This window comes from Podarcis bocagei (genome assembly GCF_964188305.1).
Source record: "Podarcis bocagei genome assembly, chromosome: 14".
NCBI classification, from domain to species: domain Eukaryota; kingdom Metazoa; phylum Chordata; class Lepidosauria; order Squamata; family Lacertidae; genus Podarcis; species Podarcis bocagei.
In genome coordinates, this window is record NC_138139.1 from 32235678 (window position 1) to 32258067 (window position 22390).

The 22390-nt window shown below is 47.7% G+C and overlaps 2 protein-coding genes across 2 annotated transcripts in view; one reads left to right on the plus strand and one right to left on the minus strand.

The window, feature by feature from the left end:
* The window catches only part of RAB26 (RAB26, member RAS oncogene family), a 113072-nt gene extending 104845 nt beyond the window's left edge, over positions 1 to 8227 (minus strand). The window contains exons 1-2 of the mRNA XM_081170937.1: positions 7809 to 8227; positions 3040 to 3150 (exon numbers count right to left, since the gene is read on the minus strand). Coding sequence (XP_081027063.1) covers positions 3040 to 3150; positions 7809 to 8060 — 363 coding nt within the window. The 5' untranslated portion in view covers positions 8061 to 8227. The remainder of the gene's footprint in view (positions 1 to 3039; positions 3151 to 7808) is intronic.
* A 10918-nt stretch (positions 8228 to 19145) lies between these two features.
* Positions 19146 to 22390, plus strand: part of PKD1 (polycystin 1, transient receptor potential channel interacting) — a 120188-nt gene continuing 116943 nt past the window's right edge. Inside the window, 2 exon segments of the mRNA XM_081170802.1 lie at positions 19146 to 19952; positions 19955 to 20384. Of these exon segments, the coding sequence (XP_081026928.1) occupies positions 19775 to 19952; positions 19955 to 20384 (608 nt within the window). The 5' untranslated portion in view covers positions 19146 to 19774.

Here is a 22390-nt window from a genome sequence, read left to right on the forward strand (position 1 = left end):
AAAAATGTTTTCCAGTTGTTTTAATATATTTAACAGTTCTGTATTTATTTATTTATTTTATCTCATAAAATCTATGCATCCTTTGATTGTAAAAACTCAAAGCTGTTTACGAAGAGAACAAAACAATAAAATTATCCCTGAAGACAACCCTTTAAGGCATTCAAAAGATAAAATCAGCAATAATCCAAAATCAGATTAAAACAAACACCAACATTCTGCACTGCCTAAGTAGGCTTGAGAACAGTGAAGGTGCCTGTCTGATGTCAAGTGGCAAGGAGTCCCAGAGGGTAGGTGCTGCCGTGCTAAAAGATTTCTTACAAATGCAAAGTGAGTGCTATATAGCAATTGAAACAGTGCCGGTTCTGCAGATCGAAGCAGTTGAGCAGGCATATATGCGGGAAGGTGGTCTCACACAGGTAAGCTGTTTTATGCTTTTATTAGATTGTAAATCACTTTGGGCTGCCCCACGGAGGGTGATTCATAAATGAAACCAATACGCTCCACACATATTTCCAGATCTAGCTGCATTTGCAGGTCCTAATCACCGCAGGGGAGATTTCATAGCAAAGCCTTCCATGGGCAACCATTGCGGGGGGGGGGGGGCAGGGAGAGAGAGAAAATCTGGTGCTTGCTGGCCAGCTTCCTTGCAACTTGAAAGAGACTCTTATCACACCAAAATCCTCTTAAATAGGAAGGAGAGATCTGAAGAGATACTGCAGGGGGAAACGGGAAAGAGAGCAAGAACAAAAAGCAGACGCTACTAAAAGGGAAAAAGCTCGTGTTCTGTAGCTCCGCGACTCCAGAACGCTCCGTGATGCAGTTCGTAAGAAACTGACAAGGTCACACCATTGATGGTAGGTAGGGCCATGCACACTGTGTGTGTTCCAGCCACTTAGCTATTTATAAAATGTGCATGTTGCTTCTCCAGCTAAAACACAAACCATTTAAAAACACAAAAGGCAATAGGAAAAGAGCGCAGTTAAAAAAATAAAAAAGAAAAGTCTAAAACGTGGTAGAAGCACTTGCTTTTCATGCAGAAGGTGCCAGGTTCAATTCCTGGCATCTTTAGGTCAGGTTGCAAATATCCAACTCCCCCACCCCACCCTCAACTGAAAACCTGGAGAGCTGCTGCAAGTTAAGAGTCAAAAAAATCATTCGCATCTGTCTGTCCTGAGAGACAAATGAGTACTGGAAACCACAGGAGGGGAGAGGGCTCTTCTGCTCTGGTCTGGCTTGTAGGCTTCCCTTGGGGGCATCTGTTTGGCCACTGTGAGGACAGGATGCTGGACTAGATGGGCCTCATCCAGCCAGCTCTTCTTATGTTCCTATTCCTATGTGGTTGACTTAAAGGGAGGCCAGGCAAAGAATCACAACAGGCAGACTTAACCAGCCAGCTCCATTCCATTCCATTTACTATATAGTACAGTATTTATATACAGGGATGCGGGGGGGGGGACACCATCACCAAGGCTTCATGGGTCTGAGATGGTTGAGAACGGTATGTAAAGCGGTACTGGTACACAAAATGCATTTGTATATTTTTTGTTATTTATTTTATGATACTACACTACACCACCTCAGAACGCCCACATAATAGATAGTCTCATCACTATAGATAGAATAAGAGGGGTTTTTTTGTTTTTGTTTTAAAAAGGCAAATGTTCAATTCAGAGTCATCCACCCAGATGGACCTGCTTGAAGCAAACCCATGTTTGAACAAACGGTTTTCTTCCAAGAGAGAAGGGTTTCAGCATCTTCCTAACCACATCAAAACTTCAGTTATGACATTTGCAACCGAGAACACTAACTAGCATTGCCGGCAGGTACTTTCAGACCCTGGGCTTTTAAGGTATTACAAGCCACAAGTATTATTACTTCAGTTGTGAAGCCCACGATTCACTTTCCTCTCATCTTCACAACCGACACCACCATTCCGTGCTTTACAACAGCTTCCATACCCCTGACACTGCAGTAAAAAAGCCAATTCCGATAACAAGGAAATACTCTGAACACGAGCAGTTTCAAAAATCCACTTAAACCATAGCACCTTCAGGACTACAGGAATAAAACAGGTCTTGCTTCCCTGGCAATAAGTGATGGAGAAAAGAACGGCAAGGAGAACAACAAATAGCACTAAATAAAGACTTATTTATTGCTAGCTGCCCAGAGAATGCATTTACTAATAATGCATTTTTAAAGGAAAAAACAATAAAGTGAGCATCCATAACCATGTTCATGGCAGGCTTGCCCCAAACTAGAAAAGTAAGAAAGATTAAACAGAAGATGTTGCAGCAACCAGCATCAGTCCCAGTGGGCCTTGGCAGGCCATCAATGACTCAAGGTGCTGATGCTGGTTCTGGTTTGCTTGCTCCTTTGAGTTCCCCCTTGGTTACGTGGCCCTGGACTTCTGCTCCAAAACCCAGCCCTACCTGCAGTACCGACATTCACAAACTCATTGCAAAATGTACAATGAGAACATTTGCTTCCCCTAATTGTAAAACCCAGGAAAATGGGAGGTCATTTACAGAGCAAAGGAACAGCACGCTCTCTGATCTGGCAACAACTGAGTGCCCTCAAAGGTCCTCCAAACACACAGCCCTTCAGAGCACCAGCTTTGAATGGAAAGAGTTTCTTTTGCAAACTAGGCAGGTGTCGTTTGCCATCCTTACAGCACCACGGTGACTATCAACATGGCCAAACCACCAAAAAAGTGGCAGGAGAGCTCCCTGACATTGGTCCGGGACCATCTCATGCAATCACCGAGGGCTGGCGGCTCTTGGTAAAAGGCAAGGGATAGACAGATTGGGTCTACAGGGTGCCAGCCACCAAGACAGTCTCCTGTCCCCCAGTTGTGCTGAAATAAAACAAAAGCCTTTGCATGTGAACACAGTTCCTATAAGGCTGGAGCAGCAAATGAACACCCAGGTGGCTTAGGCTCCCTGTTCATGTGGATTCTTGACTCTCCGACCCCCAAAATGTTATGAAGTCAGGCCTGTGCAGCCAAAGCAAAGGAACAAAGCCGCCCAAAAATCTCCTTACCCGGAAATCAATGCCCACTGTAGAGATGAAGCTGCCAGCCAGGAAAGCACCATCCTTGAATCGCACCAGCAGGCAAGTCTTGCCAACCCCGGAGTCGCCAACCAGCATCACCTAAAGAGAAAAGAACAGGCATGGAGGGGTGGGAATTAGAGCTGGATAAGCCCCTTTTACTACTAGTGACCTGGAGCCACAAAGCTCTACCTTCTGGGCTCTCTGCTTCTAGCCAGGGCCGTAGCTAGGGGGTGGTGAGGTGGGCCCCCGCCAGGGGCACAGGTGACTGGGGACGCAAAATCGGCTAAAAAAAGTCCATAAATATAAATATTGATTATTGCCTCATAAGAAATAGTTTTAAATAGAGAGTGAATTGAATGGGGGGTTGTAGGAGAGGCAGAAAGAAGAGCTAATTTGTCTGTGGCTAGGGGGTGCAATCTGGATGGTTCTACCAGGGGCGCAAGATCACCTAGCTACGGCTCTGCTTCTAGCGCACCAGACTGTGAATGGATAACAGTGGGGCAGGGTTGGGGAACCTCAAATCCAGGGGTCCAATACAATCCTCAAACCACATTCTATACTACGACTATTACTGCATTGATATCTGCCCTCCCCACCCTCAACCTCTGGCTTGCCTAGTTAACGCTGGCCCTCTTAACACAATTCCAGCTCCTTATAGAGAGAACTCATCTATCAGTGCCTCATAATCAACTCTCTCTCCTGGCAGTTTAAACCTATCTACGTGCCAGACAGGCTGCAAGTTTTCTGCCGGGCACACGGCGGCTCTGGGCTGGAATCAGAATTGTGACCTGACGGACTTTGATAGAATTCATTGCTCTGGCCCCAGTTATTTCAGTGGCCTGTGAGACAACATTTATAGCAGCCACCCCCAACCTAGCACCTCAGTTGTTTGGTGCTCTACCTCCCATCAGTCTCAGCCAACAGGGAGATTGTGGAGAGTTGTTGTACCACTGTTGGAGGGTGCCAGTTCAGGGAAGGCTAGTTTAGAGCAGCATTGCACAGCAGCCCACATCCTGAACTCAAGGCATTATTTCAAGCAGGGGCTTCTACATACATACATAATTTTATTGGTATGCCACCTTTCCATATGTTAAAATCATGCCCAAGGCAGCTTACGGCATGAAAAAAATACATAATTAGGAAAAGAATACATAATTAGAAACATAATTAGTTTACATAATAAAGTAAACAATATAACATCAAAAAGCACACAAGCAAATAGAAACAACGCCCACATAATTAAATCATAATTAAGATTTAAAATTAAAGATGCAAAAATTAATATTAATAATAACACAACACCAACACCAATAAGAGTCTGTTCAGCAGCTTTTGTAGCTGGAGTCAGTCAGAGTCCCTTACTCCCAGACCTGGTGGAGGAAATCCAGCACGGTAGGAAGCAGATCTTCCAGGGTTCACATCCAGGACTGTCTCTGGCTACCTAGAACTTTGAAAGGATGTAGGATGCTTACTGAGTCAGACGACTGGTCCGTCTAGCTCGGTACTGTCTACTGACTGGCAGAGGCTCTCCAGGGTTTCATGGACATTCCCAGTCCTACTTGGAGATGTCAGGGATTGAACCCGGGACCTTCTGCATGTGAAGCAGATGCTCTACCACTGAGCCAAGGTGTACTGAGTCAAGGTGAGAACTCAATGAGCCCTACTCCCAGGTAAATCTGTATAGCTTGTGGGTCACTCTCATGTTATTTAAGAAATATAAAAACTGAGTCCTGCTGGGTCAGGCCAAAGAAGCCTATCTAGTCCAGCATCCTGTTCTCACAGTGGCCAACCAGTGGGAAACCTGCAAGCAGGACGCAAGCACAACAGCCTTCTCCTCAATCGTGTTTCCAGCAACTGGCTTTCAGAGGCATATGGTCTCCAACACTGGAGGGAGAGCCTAGCCATTGTGGCTAGTAGCCATTGATACCCTTATCCTCCATTAATTCGTCTGATCCTAATTTTCTGAACTCTGTAGTTTCTGTTACATAAGAAGCAGTTTTGTACCAAGTCCGACCATTGGTCAATCTGGCTCAGTATTTTCTGCACAGACTGGCAGCATCTCTCCAGAACTTCAGAAGGCAGTGATTCCTCACATTACCTGGACATGCCAGGACTGAACCTAGGACCTACTGCATGTGGAGGTGCTCTACCACTGAGCTATGGTGGTTGGACTAGATGACCCTTGGGGTCCCTTCCAACTCAACAATTCTATGGTTCCAAGACTCTTCTCTAAGGCACATAAAGTAAGTTATGAAACCCTTCTCACAGGCACAAGAAGATTCTCTAAACTGCAGTCCTAGGAAACTGATCACCAGCCTCACTCGCTCCATGATTTAACTTGGCAATCACTTTTGCTTGCAGGTGGGCTATTACACATTGCAGAAAAAGTATGGTGGTATTCATTTCAAAGGCTAATTCCATCTTTTGTGCAACCTTCCACAGACATTTACGTATGTGCAAATGTGTAGTAAATGTGCAAACAGGCAAACCATGCAGATGCCGGCACATTTACTACATCTGAATGCCTGTTTTGCACATTTGCTACATGTTTGCACATTTACTACATTTGTGAAACGTATAGTAAACATGCAAACAGCTGTCAAGCATGTACTAAATGTGCCAAACAGGCATGTTTTCAAATATTTGTTTGCTTTCTAATATTTTAAATTATTTTTACTCTACATTTAATTGTAAACACATTTTATTGAGTTTTATGTGCTCTGCTTAAAGGTAAAGGTAAAGGAACCCCTGACCATTAGGTCCAGTCGTGGCCGACTCTGGGGTTGCGGCGCTCATCTCGCTTTATTGGCCGAGGGAGCCAGTGTACAGCTTCTGGGTCATGTGGCCAGCATGACTAAGCCGCTTCTGGCAAACCAGAGCAGCACATGGAAACACAGTTTACCTTCCCGTTGAAGCGGTACCTATTTATCTACTTGCACTTTGACATGCTTTTGAACTGCTAGGTTGGCAGGATCAGGGACCGAGCAACGGGAGCTCACCCCATCGTGGGGATTCGAACCACCAACCTTCTGATCGGCAAGTCCTAGGCTCTGTGGTTTAACCCACAGCGCCACCCGCGTCCCATGTGCTCTGCTTACTGGCATGCAAAAGTGCAGTAAATGGGATACCTGAGTGCCCCACCAGAGCCCTTCAAATATTTCAGAAAACAGGGAGTCAACCCACAGCTGAAGGTGTGCTGCAACCCAGAACTTTTCTGTCAATCATGACTGACTGAATATCTCAACGGCATCTCAGCAGTATAGGCAGGCCTGCTGTGAAAAGGGCTAAGGAGGAACACTCAGCACGCACCCATTCACTTTCACTATTGTTGCTTTTTAACAACTTTCTAAACTGAAAAAGGAAAGGAAAGAGAAGGACTAATTGGCAGAGAACACCCCTCACAGCTGAGTATTGCTATGCCCACAACATTTCCCCCAATTCTCTCCAGGGAGCGGGAGCCCAGAAACCTCTGTAGGGCCACAGCCCCCCTCCTCTGATCTAGGGCTCAGCCCCTGAAACCCTGACTCCAGGACTCACACCTGAGACAACAGTCATTCTGAGCATGTGCAGAGCAATTTCCATTCCTGCACACCTGCAATAGGGGAAGAGGCTTTCTATCTGGCAGCTTTCCTATATAACCTCTCTGTGCTCTGGAGAGCAGCCCTCTCCTGTTAAGCAGCTAGACTTCAGGATCACAGGAAGATTGGGAAGCAAAAAAGGGTGATGGAGAGGCAGTGTGGTATAGTGGTTAAGAGCGGTAGTCTTGTAATCTGGTGAACAGGGTTCGCTTCCCCGCTCCTCCACATGCAGCTGCTGGGTGACCTTGCGCTAGTCACACTTCTTTGAAGTCTCTCAGCCCCACTCACCTCACAGAGTGTTTGTTGTGGGGGAGGAAGGGAAAGGAGAATGTTAGCTGCTTTGAGACTCCTTAGGGTAGTGATAAAGCGGGATATCAAATCCAAACTCTTCTTCTCTTCTTCTTTGTCACAAGACATTATGACGACCATGCACAATCCTAACCATGCCTATCCTACTGAATTCTTTGGGGTTTACTCTGGGCAAGTGGGGCTAGGGCTGCAGCTTTAGGCAGCTTTAAAAAAAATGAAAAAGACAGGCAGATAGAGAATCAGATGAAATCCTGGTAATGTCTAACAGCTGCCATCTTCCCTACCAGGAACCTCCAAATAGAGAGGCAGTCTACCAGCAAACACCCACATCCCAGAGGCAAAGCAACAGGTGTTCTCCATAGGAGTCCCATAAATATGCAGCTGACGGGTGACTAAACACCTCCCCCTCCAACCAGCCGGACTCTTCTCCTGGGGCTTATCTGAGACTCAAAACAAGCTTGGTTTGAACCCCTCTTCTGCAGGAGGGAGCCAGCTTTGCAGAACGCAGCGCCACAAGGCACCCCACACCCCAAAGCAAAAGGTGCATATGGAAAGGGGCTTAATTGCCAAACGGGTCATTGGCAACAGGTGTGTGTAAGTTTTTACTTTCTCAGAATTCCCCCCCCCCCGCCAAAATAAATTTAATTTGAATGAGGTGGCGAGATACAGCCTGGCTTTCTGATGTCCTGAACCCCCCCCCCCAAAAAAAAAGACGCCGCCACCCTCCATGGCTCTGGGAGCCCTCTTGGCTCAAGTCTCCAAGCGCCTTTACGCACCCGCGGGACGGCCTGGGGCGCCTCGCTCGCCCTCTCCACCCGCCGCCCCGGGTCTGGTTCCCCCTCCCCGACGGCGCCGAGCTCCGGAGCTCACCTTGAAGGCGACGTCGTAGAACTCGCCGCTGGAGCTCAGCGAGGGTCGGCTGGGCAGCGCCGCCCCGTTGGCAGTGGAGGAGCCGGCGGCGGCGGCGGCGGCTGGGGCGCTCCGGGCTCCGGCTCCAGCAGCGCCCTTGGGGGCTGCCGTCGGCGCCGCGCCCCGGGAGCCCTGGCCGGGCAGGGCGGAGGAGGGCGCCGAGGCGGTGCCGGCGCCGCCGCCCTTGGTCTTGGGGCTCTTCTTTCGGGACATGCTGCTGGCTCAGGCAGGGCGCCCGCCTCACCGCCGGCTCCCGCCGGGCAGCTCCCGCGCGCTCAGCAACCTCTCCAGCGGCAGCAGCGGCAGCAACATCCCCGCCTGCCTCGCTCGCTCCCTCGCAGCCGCTGCCGCTCGGTCCGTCGATCCGCGCGTCCGGCCCCGCCTGCGGCTCCCGGCGCGTCTCCGCCGCTAGGGGCGCCCGAGTTCACTCACGCTGTGAAGGGGGGGGGGGGAGAGCCAGGCCACTGCCAGGCTTTTCTGCTGCCCCAGGAGATACACCTGGGTGAAGGTGAGCTGAGACGGGGGGCGAGGGAGTTCTTTATTTAATATATTTGTGTCTTGGTTTTAAGAATATAGGAACAGCCTGCTGGATCAGGCCAGTGGCCCGTCTAGTCCAGCATCCTGCTCCCACAGTGGACAGCCAAAGGTCTGTGGCAGAGGTGCCATCTCGCCCTCAGGATTGTGGGTGCTCGCCGCCACCACCACGCAGACATGTGATGTCACATGCACACACCTGCACATGGACACCTGCGCACACCTGCATGGGACGCAGGTGGCGCTGTGGTCTAAAACACTGAGCCTCTTGGGCTTTGCCAATCAGAAGGTCGGGGATTCGAATCCCCGTGATGGGGTGAGCTCCCGTTGCTCCGTCCCAGCACTTGCCAACCTAGCAGTTTGAAAGCACGGCAGTGCAAGTAGATAAATAGGTACCACTCCAGCGGGAAGGTAGATGATGTTCATGGTGTCCTGTTGCGCCAGAAGCGGTTTAGTCATGCTGGCCACATGACTTGGAAAGCTGTCTGTGGACAAACGCTGGCTCCCTCGGCCTAAAGCAACATGAGCGCCGCAACCCCATAGTTGCCTTTGACTAGACTTAACCATCCAGGGGTCCTTTACCTTTTTACTACATGCAGGTGTATGTGTGTGTGATATCACACACCCACATTGTGGTGGCCGGCGGTGGCTGCTCCACAGCCAGCAAGGCACTCTTTTTTGTGGGGAGGGGAGAGACTCTGTCTCTATGTCCAAGCCTGCTCACCCCTCCTCAGTGGCAGCGCCACTGCCGCCTGCCGCCTTCTCTCATTGATTTTGTGGGTGCCCAGCTCCCACAATTATATTATTGTGGCTGCCCAAGCACCAAAGGCCCCCTGAAGTTGGCTCCTATGGCCTGTGTAAAGCCTGCAGGCAGGACAGGAACACAAAGCCAATTCTCCATCTGCTGTGGCTTCCAGCAACTTGTTGTGAGGATAAAATGGGGGAGGAGGAGAACTATGTATAACATCACCTTCAGCTCCTTGCAGGAATGGTAGGGTGTAAATGTTAGAAGTAAATAAGAATGCATAAATTTACAAGGTTTGTCAACCCTTTTGACAGCCAGTGTGATGTAGTCTCTCAGACTAACCTACCTACTGCACAGGGCTGTTGCTGGAATGAAATGAGGAGAGGACCACCATGGACACCACCCTGAGCTCCTTGGAGAAGAAGGTAGGATATAAATGCAGCAAATAAATAAATACATGGAGGGAGGGGATCCAGGAACCTAGTACTGCGCAGCAATCCAATTGTGCAATACTTATTCACAAGAATTATCAAGGCAAAATAAGAGAGAGGCAGTGGAGAAGGTGAAATAAACAAACGCTTTTGAGCTACACTTGAGCTGTACAGTCTAAGGTACCATTTTATTAATCACCTCGAGGAATGCAAAGATATGAAACCGGGACATGCCATTTTTAATCTTGTGGTTTCCAGGAAAGCGGTTGTGTCCCCCCCCCCCCAGTACAAAAGAGCTATTTATATTTATGCCCCTCCACACTGTAGGCAGGAGATTGTGATTTTCACACCTTTCTAACTCCAGATATATTACTCAAGATGGTAATCAGGTGATGTCTGAGGGGAAAGGTTCTCAGCTGGGAATTCCCGGGAAGGTGAAAATTAGGAAAGAGGCAGCTCATCTTTCTTGTCAGACTGCTCCCATAGATGGAAAGCTGTATTCTCTTCTCCAGACTAAACATCCCCAACTCCCTCATAAGGCTTGGTTCCCAGACACTCTTATCATTTTGGTTACGCTTCTCTGCGCACATTTTAGCTTGTCAATATCCTCCTTTAGCTATGGTGCCCAGAACTGGACACACGACTCCAGGTGGTGTCTGAGCAAGGCAGAATAGAGCAGTACTATCACTTCCCTTGATCTGGACACTGGACTTCTCTTGATACAGCCCAGAATAACATTAGCTTTTTTTGCTGCTGCATCACACTGTTGCCTCATGTTAAATGGGTCACTGGATCAGGACTGGAGCAAAAGAGCCTTCTCTCTACCCCCCTGTGTTTTCCAGCTTCTGTTATTCAGAAGCATATCCACCTCCAACATTGGAGGCAGAGCACAGCCACTACATCTGCTCTCATTTCTGGCACTTTGTTTACTAGCCTAGGTGAACTATTTTCCTTACTAAGTCTGGAACTGCAACCTTATTTACTTTTATACGTTTGATTTTTATCATTTTGTCCCATTGAGGTAACTGTTTGGCCACTGTGGCAGCAGGGTACCGAATTAGATGAGCCCCCTTAGGACTGATCCAGCAGGACCCTTATTACAAATTAAACCCATTTACATCACGTTTGCATCTTCCAACTAGACACATTTTTACTCCTCCCGATTCCCCCAGGCAGCAGGCCTTATGAATAGAAGCATTAAAAAAACATGACTTGGCTCTACCTCCACCGTGAGAGACATTGTGCCTCTGCCTGCCAGTTCCTGGGCATCACAGGTGGGCAGAAAGCTGTTGCACTCAGTTCCTGGTCCTGCTTGTGGGCTTCCCATTGGGGCATCTGGCTGGCCACTGCATACAGAACAGGATGCTGGATTCAGCAGCCAGGCTCCTATGTTTGTACACCATGCGGTAATAAAGAATGAAGCCAGGTAGCGAACAAATCATGTTGGACGCCACTAGGAAGGATAGGTCTCTCCTTATGCAAGCTGACACTCCCTGTGAGTATACTGGCATGCCCACATAAGTTTGTTTGTGTGTGTGTGTGTATAGTAAGATATGTTTTGTCCTTTGCACAGAAATTGCTTATGTGAAAATGTCTCTCTTAAAATGAGTGAGGAAACTCTGGCCTTTGGGAATCTTCCCAGGCAGCATCCCTCACTGGCCCTTCTCTGTGTAACAAGAAACTGTGGTTAGTTTAAACCAGGAGGTGGGTGCCCTCAAGCTCATTCACGTAACACTAAGCTGGCCACAGTAGGGAGGCAGTGGAAGCTGCTTCCCCTGGCCACAACAGATGCCAATTAATCCCCAAGGTGCCGGCTTCATGATTTAGTATCTAATTTACATTGTCTTTAAAAAAATCCCAATCATCTGAGATGATCATGACTGCTATGCTAGGTTAAGAGCCTCTCTGTAAACATGCTCGGGCTCATTCATTAATGACTGCTGGCACATATGCAGATATAAAAAGGGCTGAGGTCAATTACTAACAAACTTATTATTAGTCTGGTGTCACAGGGGACAATTTGAACTGGTTTTGGAAAACATTCAGAAAGACTTAATGGAGGCATAGGGACTTGTTGGGTAGCAAAGCAGACACCTGCTGGGTTGCTTAAGCAAGTCTCCCATCGCTGATCGTTTTTCAATAATGTGGGCTGCCTCAGGTAGAGAGAAAGACAGGGGAATGTTATGTAGAGAGGAGTAGTTTTCAGCAGCAGTGTGATTAGTAAAAATAGAGCACTTGCAAAGCCAACTTGCAATTGCTGGTGGTCACTCCAGAGGATTCCTTCCCCCTGACCCACTGGCAAGGTGGACAGGGAAGTCATCAACAGAAGCAGTGCAATTAAGACGGGGTTATTATTCTTGTCCTGAACGAAATAATGAACTTTGGGTCATCAAGCTTGCCCTCAACATGCATTTTAATTTTAATCATGTTTTAATATCGTCGTAACTTTCCCTGAGACCTTATGGTGAAGGGCGGGTGGTAAATCTAATATTATAACAGTAATTATCAAGAAGAACACAAGAAGAACCCACTGGTCCAGGCCAAGCATCTTGTTCTCGTAGTGGCCATGGCCAGGTAGATGCCCCAAAGGGAAACCCTGTAGGCAGGACAAGAGCCATCTCCCATCCTGTGTCCTCCAGAAACTGGTATTCAGAAGCATTCGTGGAGGCAGAGCATAGCCGTTGTAGCTAGTAGCCATTGATATCCTTCTCCTGTTTATTTTTTCCAATCCTCTCTTAAAGCTATCCAAGTGAGTGGCCATCGCTGCCTCCTGTGGAAGTGAGTTCCGTAGTTTAACTCTGTGATGTGGGAAGAAGTTGTTTCTTCTCTGTCATGATACTTCCAAAAATATTGCTGGGGGAGGTGATGACAATGAGGCAGTAATAATGTAAAACATCTCTGAACGCAGCTTCACCTTTCCACTTGGAGGACTGGATGACAAATATGATATGGTTGTATGTAGACAATAAAAATAAAATGGGGGGGGGGCAGTGATAGAGATGTTTGAAACTGTGTGGTGTCGAGAAAGTGGCTAGGCCTCTCTCACAATGCTAGAGCCCAGTGGGGTCATTCCACGAAGCTAAATGATGGAAGATTCAGGACAGAAAAAATGAAGGACTCGTCCACAGTTGTTGTTGTTTTTTACTCTCTCTCTCTCTATATATATATATGGATGGAATTTGTTCTCTCATAATAGAGGGCTTATTCACACTTACCTTTTGCCCCACTACCTCCAGGCACAGATCTGAGCGTCATTTTGTGTGTCTTTTTGGCCTGGGGCTTTCCCTGAGAAAACCCGCTCAGTTAAGAGGAAACATCCATTCAGATTTCCCACAATTGGCATTTGTTTAGATGGAGCAAGTTTTTGAGGGGAAAGCTCTGGAACAAAAAAAGGGGGTGGGGGCACTCAGTCGCAGAGCTTTAAAGTGCAGGCCCTGCCTGGAAAGAGTGGAGGAAAGGGAAGTGTGGAGAAGCCCATTATGATGGCCTTGAACCACTTAAAATGGTGTTAGGCAATTTAATGGAGGACAAGGCTATCAATGGCTACTAGCTATGATGGCGATGCCCTACCTTCAGTATTGGCCCTGAATTTTAAAAGAATAATTTTATAAGTTGTGTGTCTTTGTTTCTCAGTTTGATCCTTTTACATGGCTTTGTACGTATTGTGGTATCACATGCATTGTGACTTGCAGTTGTTTTTTTACTGATAACAGTTAAGTATTTATTTATTGTAGTTCTTAAGAGTGAATTTATGTTTAATTATCATTTGCTGATGTTCTGGCTGAATTTTATTGTGTGCTATTATATTTTAATAGATTTTTAATATTACTTTATTTGATATAAGTTGCTCGGTTTTAAAGTTATGTTTCATTATGACTTTCTGTATTGGATCAGATTTTTATAAGGTGTGTGTTCTTTGTTGTATAGTTTGTTGTGTAAACTGCCTTGTGCATAGTTATATAGAAAGGCAGTATACAAATTAGAAGTGAAATGAAAAAATGAAATGAAATTATTGCATTTCTAGGTTGCTGGAGTTCCTAAAGGCAATGTAAGAACAGGATGCTGCTTTAGAGAGACCTCTGATCTGATCCAGCAGTTAGGCTCTTCTTATTTTCTTGTTCTTTAAACAAGAAGTCTGCACATCAGCACAGCACAACCTTATTACAGTATATGAAATCGTCTCGCCTCACTTTAAACCAGACAAGCAGCCATACCACTAGAGAAAAATGTAAGTACCTGCCTCTGGAAATCATCCTGAATACTAAAAATAACCATACAAATTTCTTGCCGTTGTGTGCAAACATAATGTATTATGCAAGATAATTATGATTGCGCACCTAATGTATAGATAATCAACTGAAAATCTAGGTGCCTCTCCTGTTCGTGCCACGTGTTCTTTTTGTAATGCATGAATGAGGAACTTGTGTCAGGCCAAGAGCCCAGATGGGCAGGGTATAAATAGTAAATTTCTTCTTCTTCTTCTTCTTCTTCTTCTTCTTCTTCTTCTTCTTCTCTTCTGAGCAAGCTACTTGGAGCCACTTGCCAATGGATGGAGCAATGAACGTGAATTATGCCTTTGCACAGTGGGCTAATTTCTGCACTCAGACCTTCTCTGCTTCCATCAGACAAGCAAGAGGCATTGAGTTCAATGACACATTTGCTGCCCTAACCATGATCTTTTGGTCCCTATCAAGTCTTGTCAATTTCCTCATATAGGTGGAGGGGGTGTCAATGAGCCTTTTGATATCTCTGCCATATGCACAGAGCTCCGCAGAGTGCCCAATACCAAAGGTTAAAGGTAAAGGGACCCCTGGACGGTTAAGTCCAGTCAAAGGTGACCATGGGGTTGTGGCGTTCATCTCACTTTCAGGCCAAGGAAGCCGGCGTTTGGTCACAGACAGCTTTCCGGATCATGTGGCCAGCAGGACTAAACTGCTTCTGGCACAACGGAATACCGTGACAGAAACCAGAGCGCACGAAAACACCGTTTACCTTCTTGCCACAGCTGTACCTATTTATCTACTTGCACTGGCATGCTTTCGAACTGCTAGGTTGGCAGGAGCTGGGACAGAGCAATGGGAACTCACGCCGTTGCCCAGTACCAGCCTTTTGTCTGCACCCTCTTGTTTTGAAAGCAACATATGAGATTTTCCAATAAACCTCAGTAGGTTGCATCCAATAAAATCATTGCCCCTGCAGAATGAATTCTACAAGTGCCAATGGATCTCATCCCCCAAATGTGCTCTGTGTTTCTCCCCAGTCCTCTGAGCAGATTTGGGGGTGGCGTGGAAGGCACATGGTGGGGGGTAGTTAGGTTGCGCTTGTGGAAGTTGTTCCGTGCATGCAACAATTTAAGTTGGAGACAACTCGGCTTCTGTACGTTAACCATAATAGCAATCACAATAGCAGCCACCAATGGAGTACAGATCTGTTTTACACAACAGCTGGAGTAAAGACAGGGTTTGACAGAGCCATTGGGTGTAAACAATATTACAGAGTGGCTTGAGGAAATTGCTCTTGGAAATGACCGAGTTCTATCCAGTGACCTTCATGAGCAGGAGGCAACATTATGGGACCTCTCAAGCCAACTTTGGGACTCTTTCCCCCTCTTGGCCATTTGCAGAAAAAGAGACCCCTTGGAAGAAAATACTCTGAATAGTCTCCCCCAGTTTTTGTGTATAGTGGCTGTCTCCCTGCTTGCCCCTGCATAGAAATTCCCTGGAACAAACCTGGAATTGGGTGCAAAATGGCAGCCAGCCAGGTTGGAAATAACCAATACCGTATGAAGGAAAGAGCCAGCAGGGGATAGTTTTGCGGCTGCAATTCTTTCATGTTTTACTATTTGGAGACATCTGCCCCCTTGTGGCGAAAGCAGACATATATTTTGTTTTTTGAAAAACGTTAATTATAAGAAACGGATAATGTTCCAAAATAACATATACAGCATAAACACACCTGAACAGCATAGCCATATGTAGTAAGTCAAGGCAGCATCGAATCTCAGGTAAAGGTGAGGAGAAGGATTTCTATATGATATTTTTGTGTTTCTCTTGTTTAAGACATATTGGGGACTCACCTTAAATGGAGCATCCTTCACCTCTGGATGCTGCTATTACAAATTTTGATGAACCTTTAATGAGTCCCATGAATGTGTATATCTGGCAAGGACTTGTGTCCCACCACCTTCCTGATTAACAAAAGAAATAAAGGCGCCCATGTTGCTGAGAATGAGTCTGTTGTCTTGGGGTTTTTCCCAAGATGTCCCAAGGCGGCATGTTATTTCTCCATGAATCCACTGTTGGCTGACTCATGTCAGCCTTCGTCAACCTGGTGCCTCCCATGTTTTGGACTCCCATCAGCTCCGGCCAACCACAGCCATGCTACCATCAACCCCTGGCTCCACGTGCCCCTGCTCCCTGGGGTTGATGGGAGCTATAGTCCAAACTATCTGGATTGGCAGTGACCAACTTGCATCCCCTGCTATGCCCGAGGCAGCTTTCTCTCTAGGCAGACGGTTGATTTTACTTCGTTCAACGTTGATGGTCATCTGCCACCACGTGGTGAAACAAAAAAATTCATGTCCTTGGGTTTCACTAGTCTGGTCTCAGATATATAAAGAAATACAGTTGCTGCCCATCAATGTAGACAATATTGAGCTAAGTGGACCAATTATCTGAGTCAGCGTAAAAACACTTTCCCATGTTCCAGCCTATGGTTCTGTTGCCTCAGTGGTAGGGCATCGTTCAGCCCGGACACTGAGGTCCAGCTCTGAGGGCCTTCTGGCGGTTCTCTCACTGCAAGTAGTGAGGTTACAGGGAACCAGGCAGAGGGCCTTCTCAGTAGTGGTGCTTGCCCTGTGGAATGCCCTCCCACCAGATGTCAAGGAAATAAACAACTATCTGACTTTTAGAAGACATCTGAAGGCAGCCCTGTTTAGGGAAGTTTTTAATGTTTGATGTTTGATCATGTTTTATAATATTCTGTTTGGAGCTGCCCAGAGTGGCTGGGGAAACCCAGCCAGATGGGCGGGGTATAAATTATTTATATTTATATTTATATATTATTATCAGGGCCCTCAAGCCACAACATGCTCCCAGTCTGGTTTTGGGGACCCCCTCCATGTGTTTCCTTCCAAAAGTCTCTCTCTCTCTTTCTCTCTCTCTCTCTCTCTCCCTCCCCCTGCCCCCACCCCGGCTATTATTGGCCTGCAAAGGTACCATTTAGACCAGCCAGGGAAGGTACAATTTTCCAGCAGGAAATTGGTGTGTGGCCCTGATGTTGCATTCTCTCCAAAATAAATGCAAAGAGTTTAAGCTTGCTTTTTAAAAGAAAGGTGCATCTTGGATGTGAATTATGTTCTCTCTTCTGTTTCTCCTGTATGGTCTGGAACTGCCTTCCTTTTGCTAATTTGTTTTTTGTGGCGAATCTGGACAAGAGTGGTTCCAGGGCAAGGCCTGAAGGCACATTTGGAGCTTTTCAGTTTAGAGAAAAGGCAAGTAGGAGAAAGCATGCTAGAAGCATATAAAATTAAGCTTGGCATGGAGAAAGTAGAGAAGCATTCTTCTCCTTCTCACATAACACTAGAACCTGGAGACATCCAGCAAAGCTGAATTTTGGAAGATTCAGGATGGAGAATCTGGTTCTGGTGGAGTCAGAAAACTGTGGAATAGGAATGAAGTAAAGCGGCTGAAACCTGGAAGATAAAGCTGCCCACACTGCAACATTTTGCTGCAGGGTTTCACTTGCACATGCTAATATCCAATCTCCATGTGCCATCCTTTCTTTATTTTATTTCTTATCTGCCCTTTACCGTAAGGACCCAGGATGGGTAACAACAATAACATACAATTATAAAACCAATAAAACAGCTACATCCATTAAGACTTTTGTTGTTTAGTCATGTCCAACTCTTCGTGACCCCATGGACCAGAGCACGCCAGGCACTCCTGCCTTCCACTGCCTCCTGCAGTTTGGTCAGACTAGGAAAGTGTAAAAACAATTTGGAACAGTTCCAGATAAAAAACACTTTTAAAAAATATATTTTTAAAAATATTTAAAAATATGTAATTTAAAAATATATTTTTAAAAAACAATGCAAACATTTAAAAACAATTCCATATAGAAAAAGTTGAAACTTGGTTCCAATACAGACTGGGATAAATATATCCAGTTAAAAGGTTTGTTGGAAGATGAAGGTCTTCAGCTGGCACCAGAGATGGTGCCTGTCTAATATTTAACGGGAGGGAATGCCAAAGGGTCAGTGCCAGGACACTAGAGGCCTGGTTACCATATTATGCAGAACCGACCTCGTGAAGAGATGGCACCTGGAGGCCCTCACCTGCCCAGCACAGTGATTGCTTGGGGATACAAGGGATGAGAGGATGCTTTAGGTATGCGGCCAGTAACAGCACCTTGAACTTAGCTGGGTAGCTAATTGCACAACCCAAATTCACCCATATGTGCATTTTGTAATTTAATAAGCTATGTGCCGTTGCTGCTCAGTTTGATCTTTTTACAGTCTTTTATGTACTGTGGTATTTTATGTTTTGCTGTTATTTTGAGGGTGGTTTTTTTTAATTGATTATAGTCTAGTAATGATTTATTGTGACTGCCGGGAGTGAATTTTTGTTTAATTATTATTTATTGATATTTTGAGGGTTAATTTTATGGTGCAAAGTTATATTCTGAATGGATTATTGAATGTCACTTTATTTGGTATAGGTTTATTTTATAGTCATATATTTTTATTATGAAACTTGCATTGGATGGGATTGTTACAGGATGCGTGATCTTTGTGGTATATAAACCGCCTACTATACAAAATAAATGAAATGAAATGAAAAATGCAATCCCACTCGAAAAGACCAACAGCTTGAAATCCCCCTGGGCGTGCTTGCTGGTCACAGGACGCTGAACCTCCACATTCCGCAGCAGTCTATTTCTGAGCACCGGATACTGAGTGCAGGAACAGGAGGGGAAGGCTGTTGTCTTATCTGAACATAAAGAACATAGGAAGCTTACAATGAGTCAGCTCAATGGGCCACTCGCTATAGCTCATTATTGTCTGCGCTGACTGGCAGCCGCTCTCCAGGGTTTTCAAGCAGGTGGCATTCCTAGCCCTACCTGCAGATGAACCTGGGACATTTATGCATGCAAAGCAGATGCCCTACCACTGAGGCAACAGAACCAGAGGCTGGAAAATGGGAAACCTTTTTATATTGATTCAGGTAATTGGTCTACTTAGCTCCATATTGTCTACACTGATGGGCAGCAACTATCCAGGCAGGGAATGTTACCTGGAAATGTCATGAGAGATTGAACCTGGGACTTTCTGCACAGAAAGTTGATGATCTCCCACAAATCACAGCCAGCCCTGCATTACACTGAGCCAGACATTTAGTCCATTTAGCTCAATATTTCCTACACTGGCTGGCAGTGCCTCTGCAGATGGAGGCTTTCCTGCCCTACCTGGAGGTGCTGAGGATTGAAAGAGGGGCTCTAATTCTGCTGCGCTCCTTGGGGTGCCCAAGCTTTTTTCAAAGAGGGCCAAAGAAGTGAACATGTGTGAGGGCCGGTGACCAAAGTTGTCGAGCTTTTTTAAAGATTTGAATTGGTAGAGCTTTTGGGGGGATTTTACCCCAGGAAATAAACTGCCACAGGGGCGGGATTAAAACTACCGGTGGGCCAGATTAGGTCCCCCAAAACGGACTTTGGACATGCCTGCTTTAGAATCAGAGGAAGCTGATTTATCTGGAGACAGTTCTTTGGTCCATCTAGCTCAGTATTGCCTACACGGACTGGCAGTGGTTCTCCAAGGTTTCAGGCAGGGAGTCTTTTAAGCCCCTGGATATGCCATTGAACCCAGGACCTTCTGCGCGCAAGGCAGATGCTCTGCCAGTAAGTTGCACTCATCTCTCCATCTAGCTCAGTATTGCCTACACTGACAGGCAGCGGCTCTCCGGGCAGCGAGATTCCGGGGACTGATCCTGCAGGGCAGACGATGCTCTTCCACTGAGCCGGGGCCCTTTCTCGCGGGCACCCCGGGAGAAGCGCGGCCGCATGGGCTTCTTCTGGCCGCTGCCGTCGGACTGGCCGGGGAGTCCGGAGCTGCCCCGAGAAGGGGCCTGGCAGAGTTGCCTCCCTCCTCCGCCGCCTGGCCCTGGAGCCGCCTTGGCCGGGGCAGGCCTGGATTTCCTTCCTGGAGCGGGGCTTGTGGAATGCTGGCGAGGCGCCCCGACGGGGCTGGGAAGGAGGCGGAGGCGGAGGGGAACCAGGAGGCGGAGGCTGCCGCTGCACGGCCACGGCGGGAGTGCTGGACGACGACGAGGCGAGGCCCGCTCGGCTGGCTGGCTGCGGCGCCGCGGGCGAGGAGGCGGCGGCGGCTGGAGGAGCGCGGCGGAGGGGCGCGGAGTGGCGGAGCGCACGGGCGGCGGAAGAGGCAGCGGGGAGGCCCGGCCATGGGCCGCCGCCGCTGCTGCTGCTAGGCGAGGGGGCGGCCCGGCCGGAGCGGCCATGCCATGCCCGCGCTGAAGCGATGCCTCCTCGGCGCTGCCTCCGGCCACGGAGAGCGGGGAGCCGGCCGCGACGCAGCCATCGGAGCAGCCTCGACGCCGCCACCGACGGAGCCGCGGCGGGCTGGCCCCGCTGGTGCCTCTTCTGCTGCCTGCTGGGCGGCGGGCTGGCGCCGGCCAGCGCCCGCGGCTGCCAGCCCTGCGGCCCCGACTGCGCCTGCAGGAGCTTCTCGGCCGCCGCCTGCGCCGTGGATTGCGCCGCCCGAGGGCTCCAGCGCCTGCCCGGCCCGGCCTTCCCGGCTGCCACCGTCGCGCTGTGAGTACTGGCGGGGCGGGAGGGGGCTGCTCTTGTCTGTTTCTCTGTCGGGGGAGAGGGTTCCCTCCCCTACCCCCCCCCCCAAAAAAAAGTGAGAGAGAACTCATTGTTCTGAGAGAGGCAGCCGTCGAGGTTGACGTCTCTCAGGACAGGCGCAAGGAAGAAAGGCTGGGCAGGAGCGTCTTTGGAACTCGCGGCCACCAGATGTTTCTCGGGGAGGGGAGGGTTGCTAAGCTTCCAGCCCCTGAGCTTGGGTGTGTCGTGCCTGGCAAGGCGTTGGACTAGACGACCCTTTGGACCCCTTCCAGCGCTACAGTTATATGATTTTATGACTCAGAAGCGAACCCTATGGTGTTTGATGGGGCTCTTGTAAGCGACTTATGGGGCCAGAGGACATGTAGAACAGGTTAGGAAGGTGGTGGAAGAGAAGGGTGTGTGTCCCCTTTTCAGTGGCTTTTGGCATAATGGAACCTCCATGTTCAGAGGATGCCTATCTTGGAGTCTCTCATACATCTTAGATGGGTGTTTTCCAGCTTTAGGTTCCCAGATTCTTTTGGGATTTCAACACCCATCGTCCCTAACAATCTGCTAAACTGACTGGGGATGATAGGAGTCACAGTACAAAAACAATTAAGAGACCCACGGTTTGAAGAACATGAAGTCTTAGAGTAACCTTTGTGTTGGTTCTGCCATTAATCTGATACACCAACAGGATGCACAAGAATGTGTGGGTTTTGGATGGGGACTACCAAGAAGGGGGGGTGTTGGGGAGATGCAGTGCCCCAGCCAAAGATGCAGCACACAATTCAAGGGACATCCATGAATCTCTTAGCCATGTTCTGTCGGGAGGACAATCTCCCTTGCACCCTTCCTTAATTGCCTCCTGTGCCCAGGCCCGACAGGATAGTTTCTGAAGTTGCAAAGCCGTCTGGCAAACCTAGTGCCTCCTTCTGTAAATAATTTGTGCCCTAAGGATGGCATCCTGCATCTCAAGGAGATGGCAGTCTCACTCCACACCCACCCTGATCTCGGTCTCCAAGAGTTTCCATCTCATAAGAACAAGGAAGGGGAACCTGTAGCCCTCCAGATCTTGTTGGACGCCAACTCCCAGCCGTCCAGCAACATCTGGAGGGCCGTAGGTTCCCGACCCCTGCTGAAGAACCTAAGAGGAGTCCTGTTGAATCTGTCCGAGGGTCTGCCTGCCTGGTCCAGCAGCTGCCCTCCCACAACGGCTGACCAGACTTCCCCTGCGAGGAAGTCCTGAGCCCAGCCTGAAGGGAAAAGGGACTCTTCACTGCCTCATCCCAGCAGCACTCAGAGGTATACTTTCTCTGAGCATTGGGCTTCCACCTAATTGTTGTTACATTATTTACATTCATTTAAAGGTCTTGCATGCTGCTTTCCATCACTGGTGACCTCAAAGCAGCTTCCATAAGGCATTTACAACAAGACCTACTTTTTTTTTAAGACAATGAAAACCAACAATACATAAATCAAGCAAAATCAATATCAAAGTGCAAAGAAAGACGTTTATTTTGTGTTCATTGATGGATCTCTACTCTGCCTTTAAGCTTATGTCCATCACATGTTTTAGGTCTGTGACAATATTGGTGGTAGAGATGTCCTTCCTTTCACCTGCTCTGATTCAGGTTTCATTGAATCAGCCTTTTCCAAACTGGTGCCCTCCAGAACTAAGACATCTGGAGGGCACGGGGTTGGGGAAGGCAACATTGGAGGGTCTTACATTCTAGTACTTGGAATACAAACTTCTCTGTTCTTCTCTGTCCACAACGTGCATCATTTTATAAACTCTCTCTTGTGTCCTTGTTTTGTTTTGCTAAGCTAACCATCTCCCATCCCTGGTTGCTTTGTTGCTTGAGGAGCATAGTGTACCACTGATCTCTCCTGATTCAATGGAAGGAGGATGTCCAGAACAGATAACTGTGGCATCCTTGACACCAAGGAATAAGAAATAACAAACAGCCAAAACATTGTCCTTTGTAGTG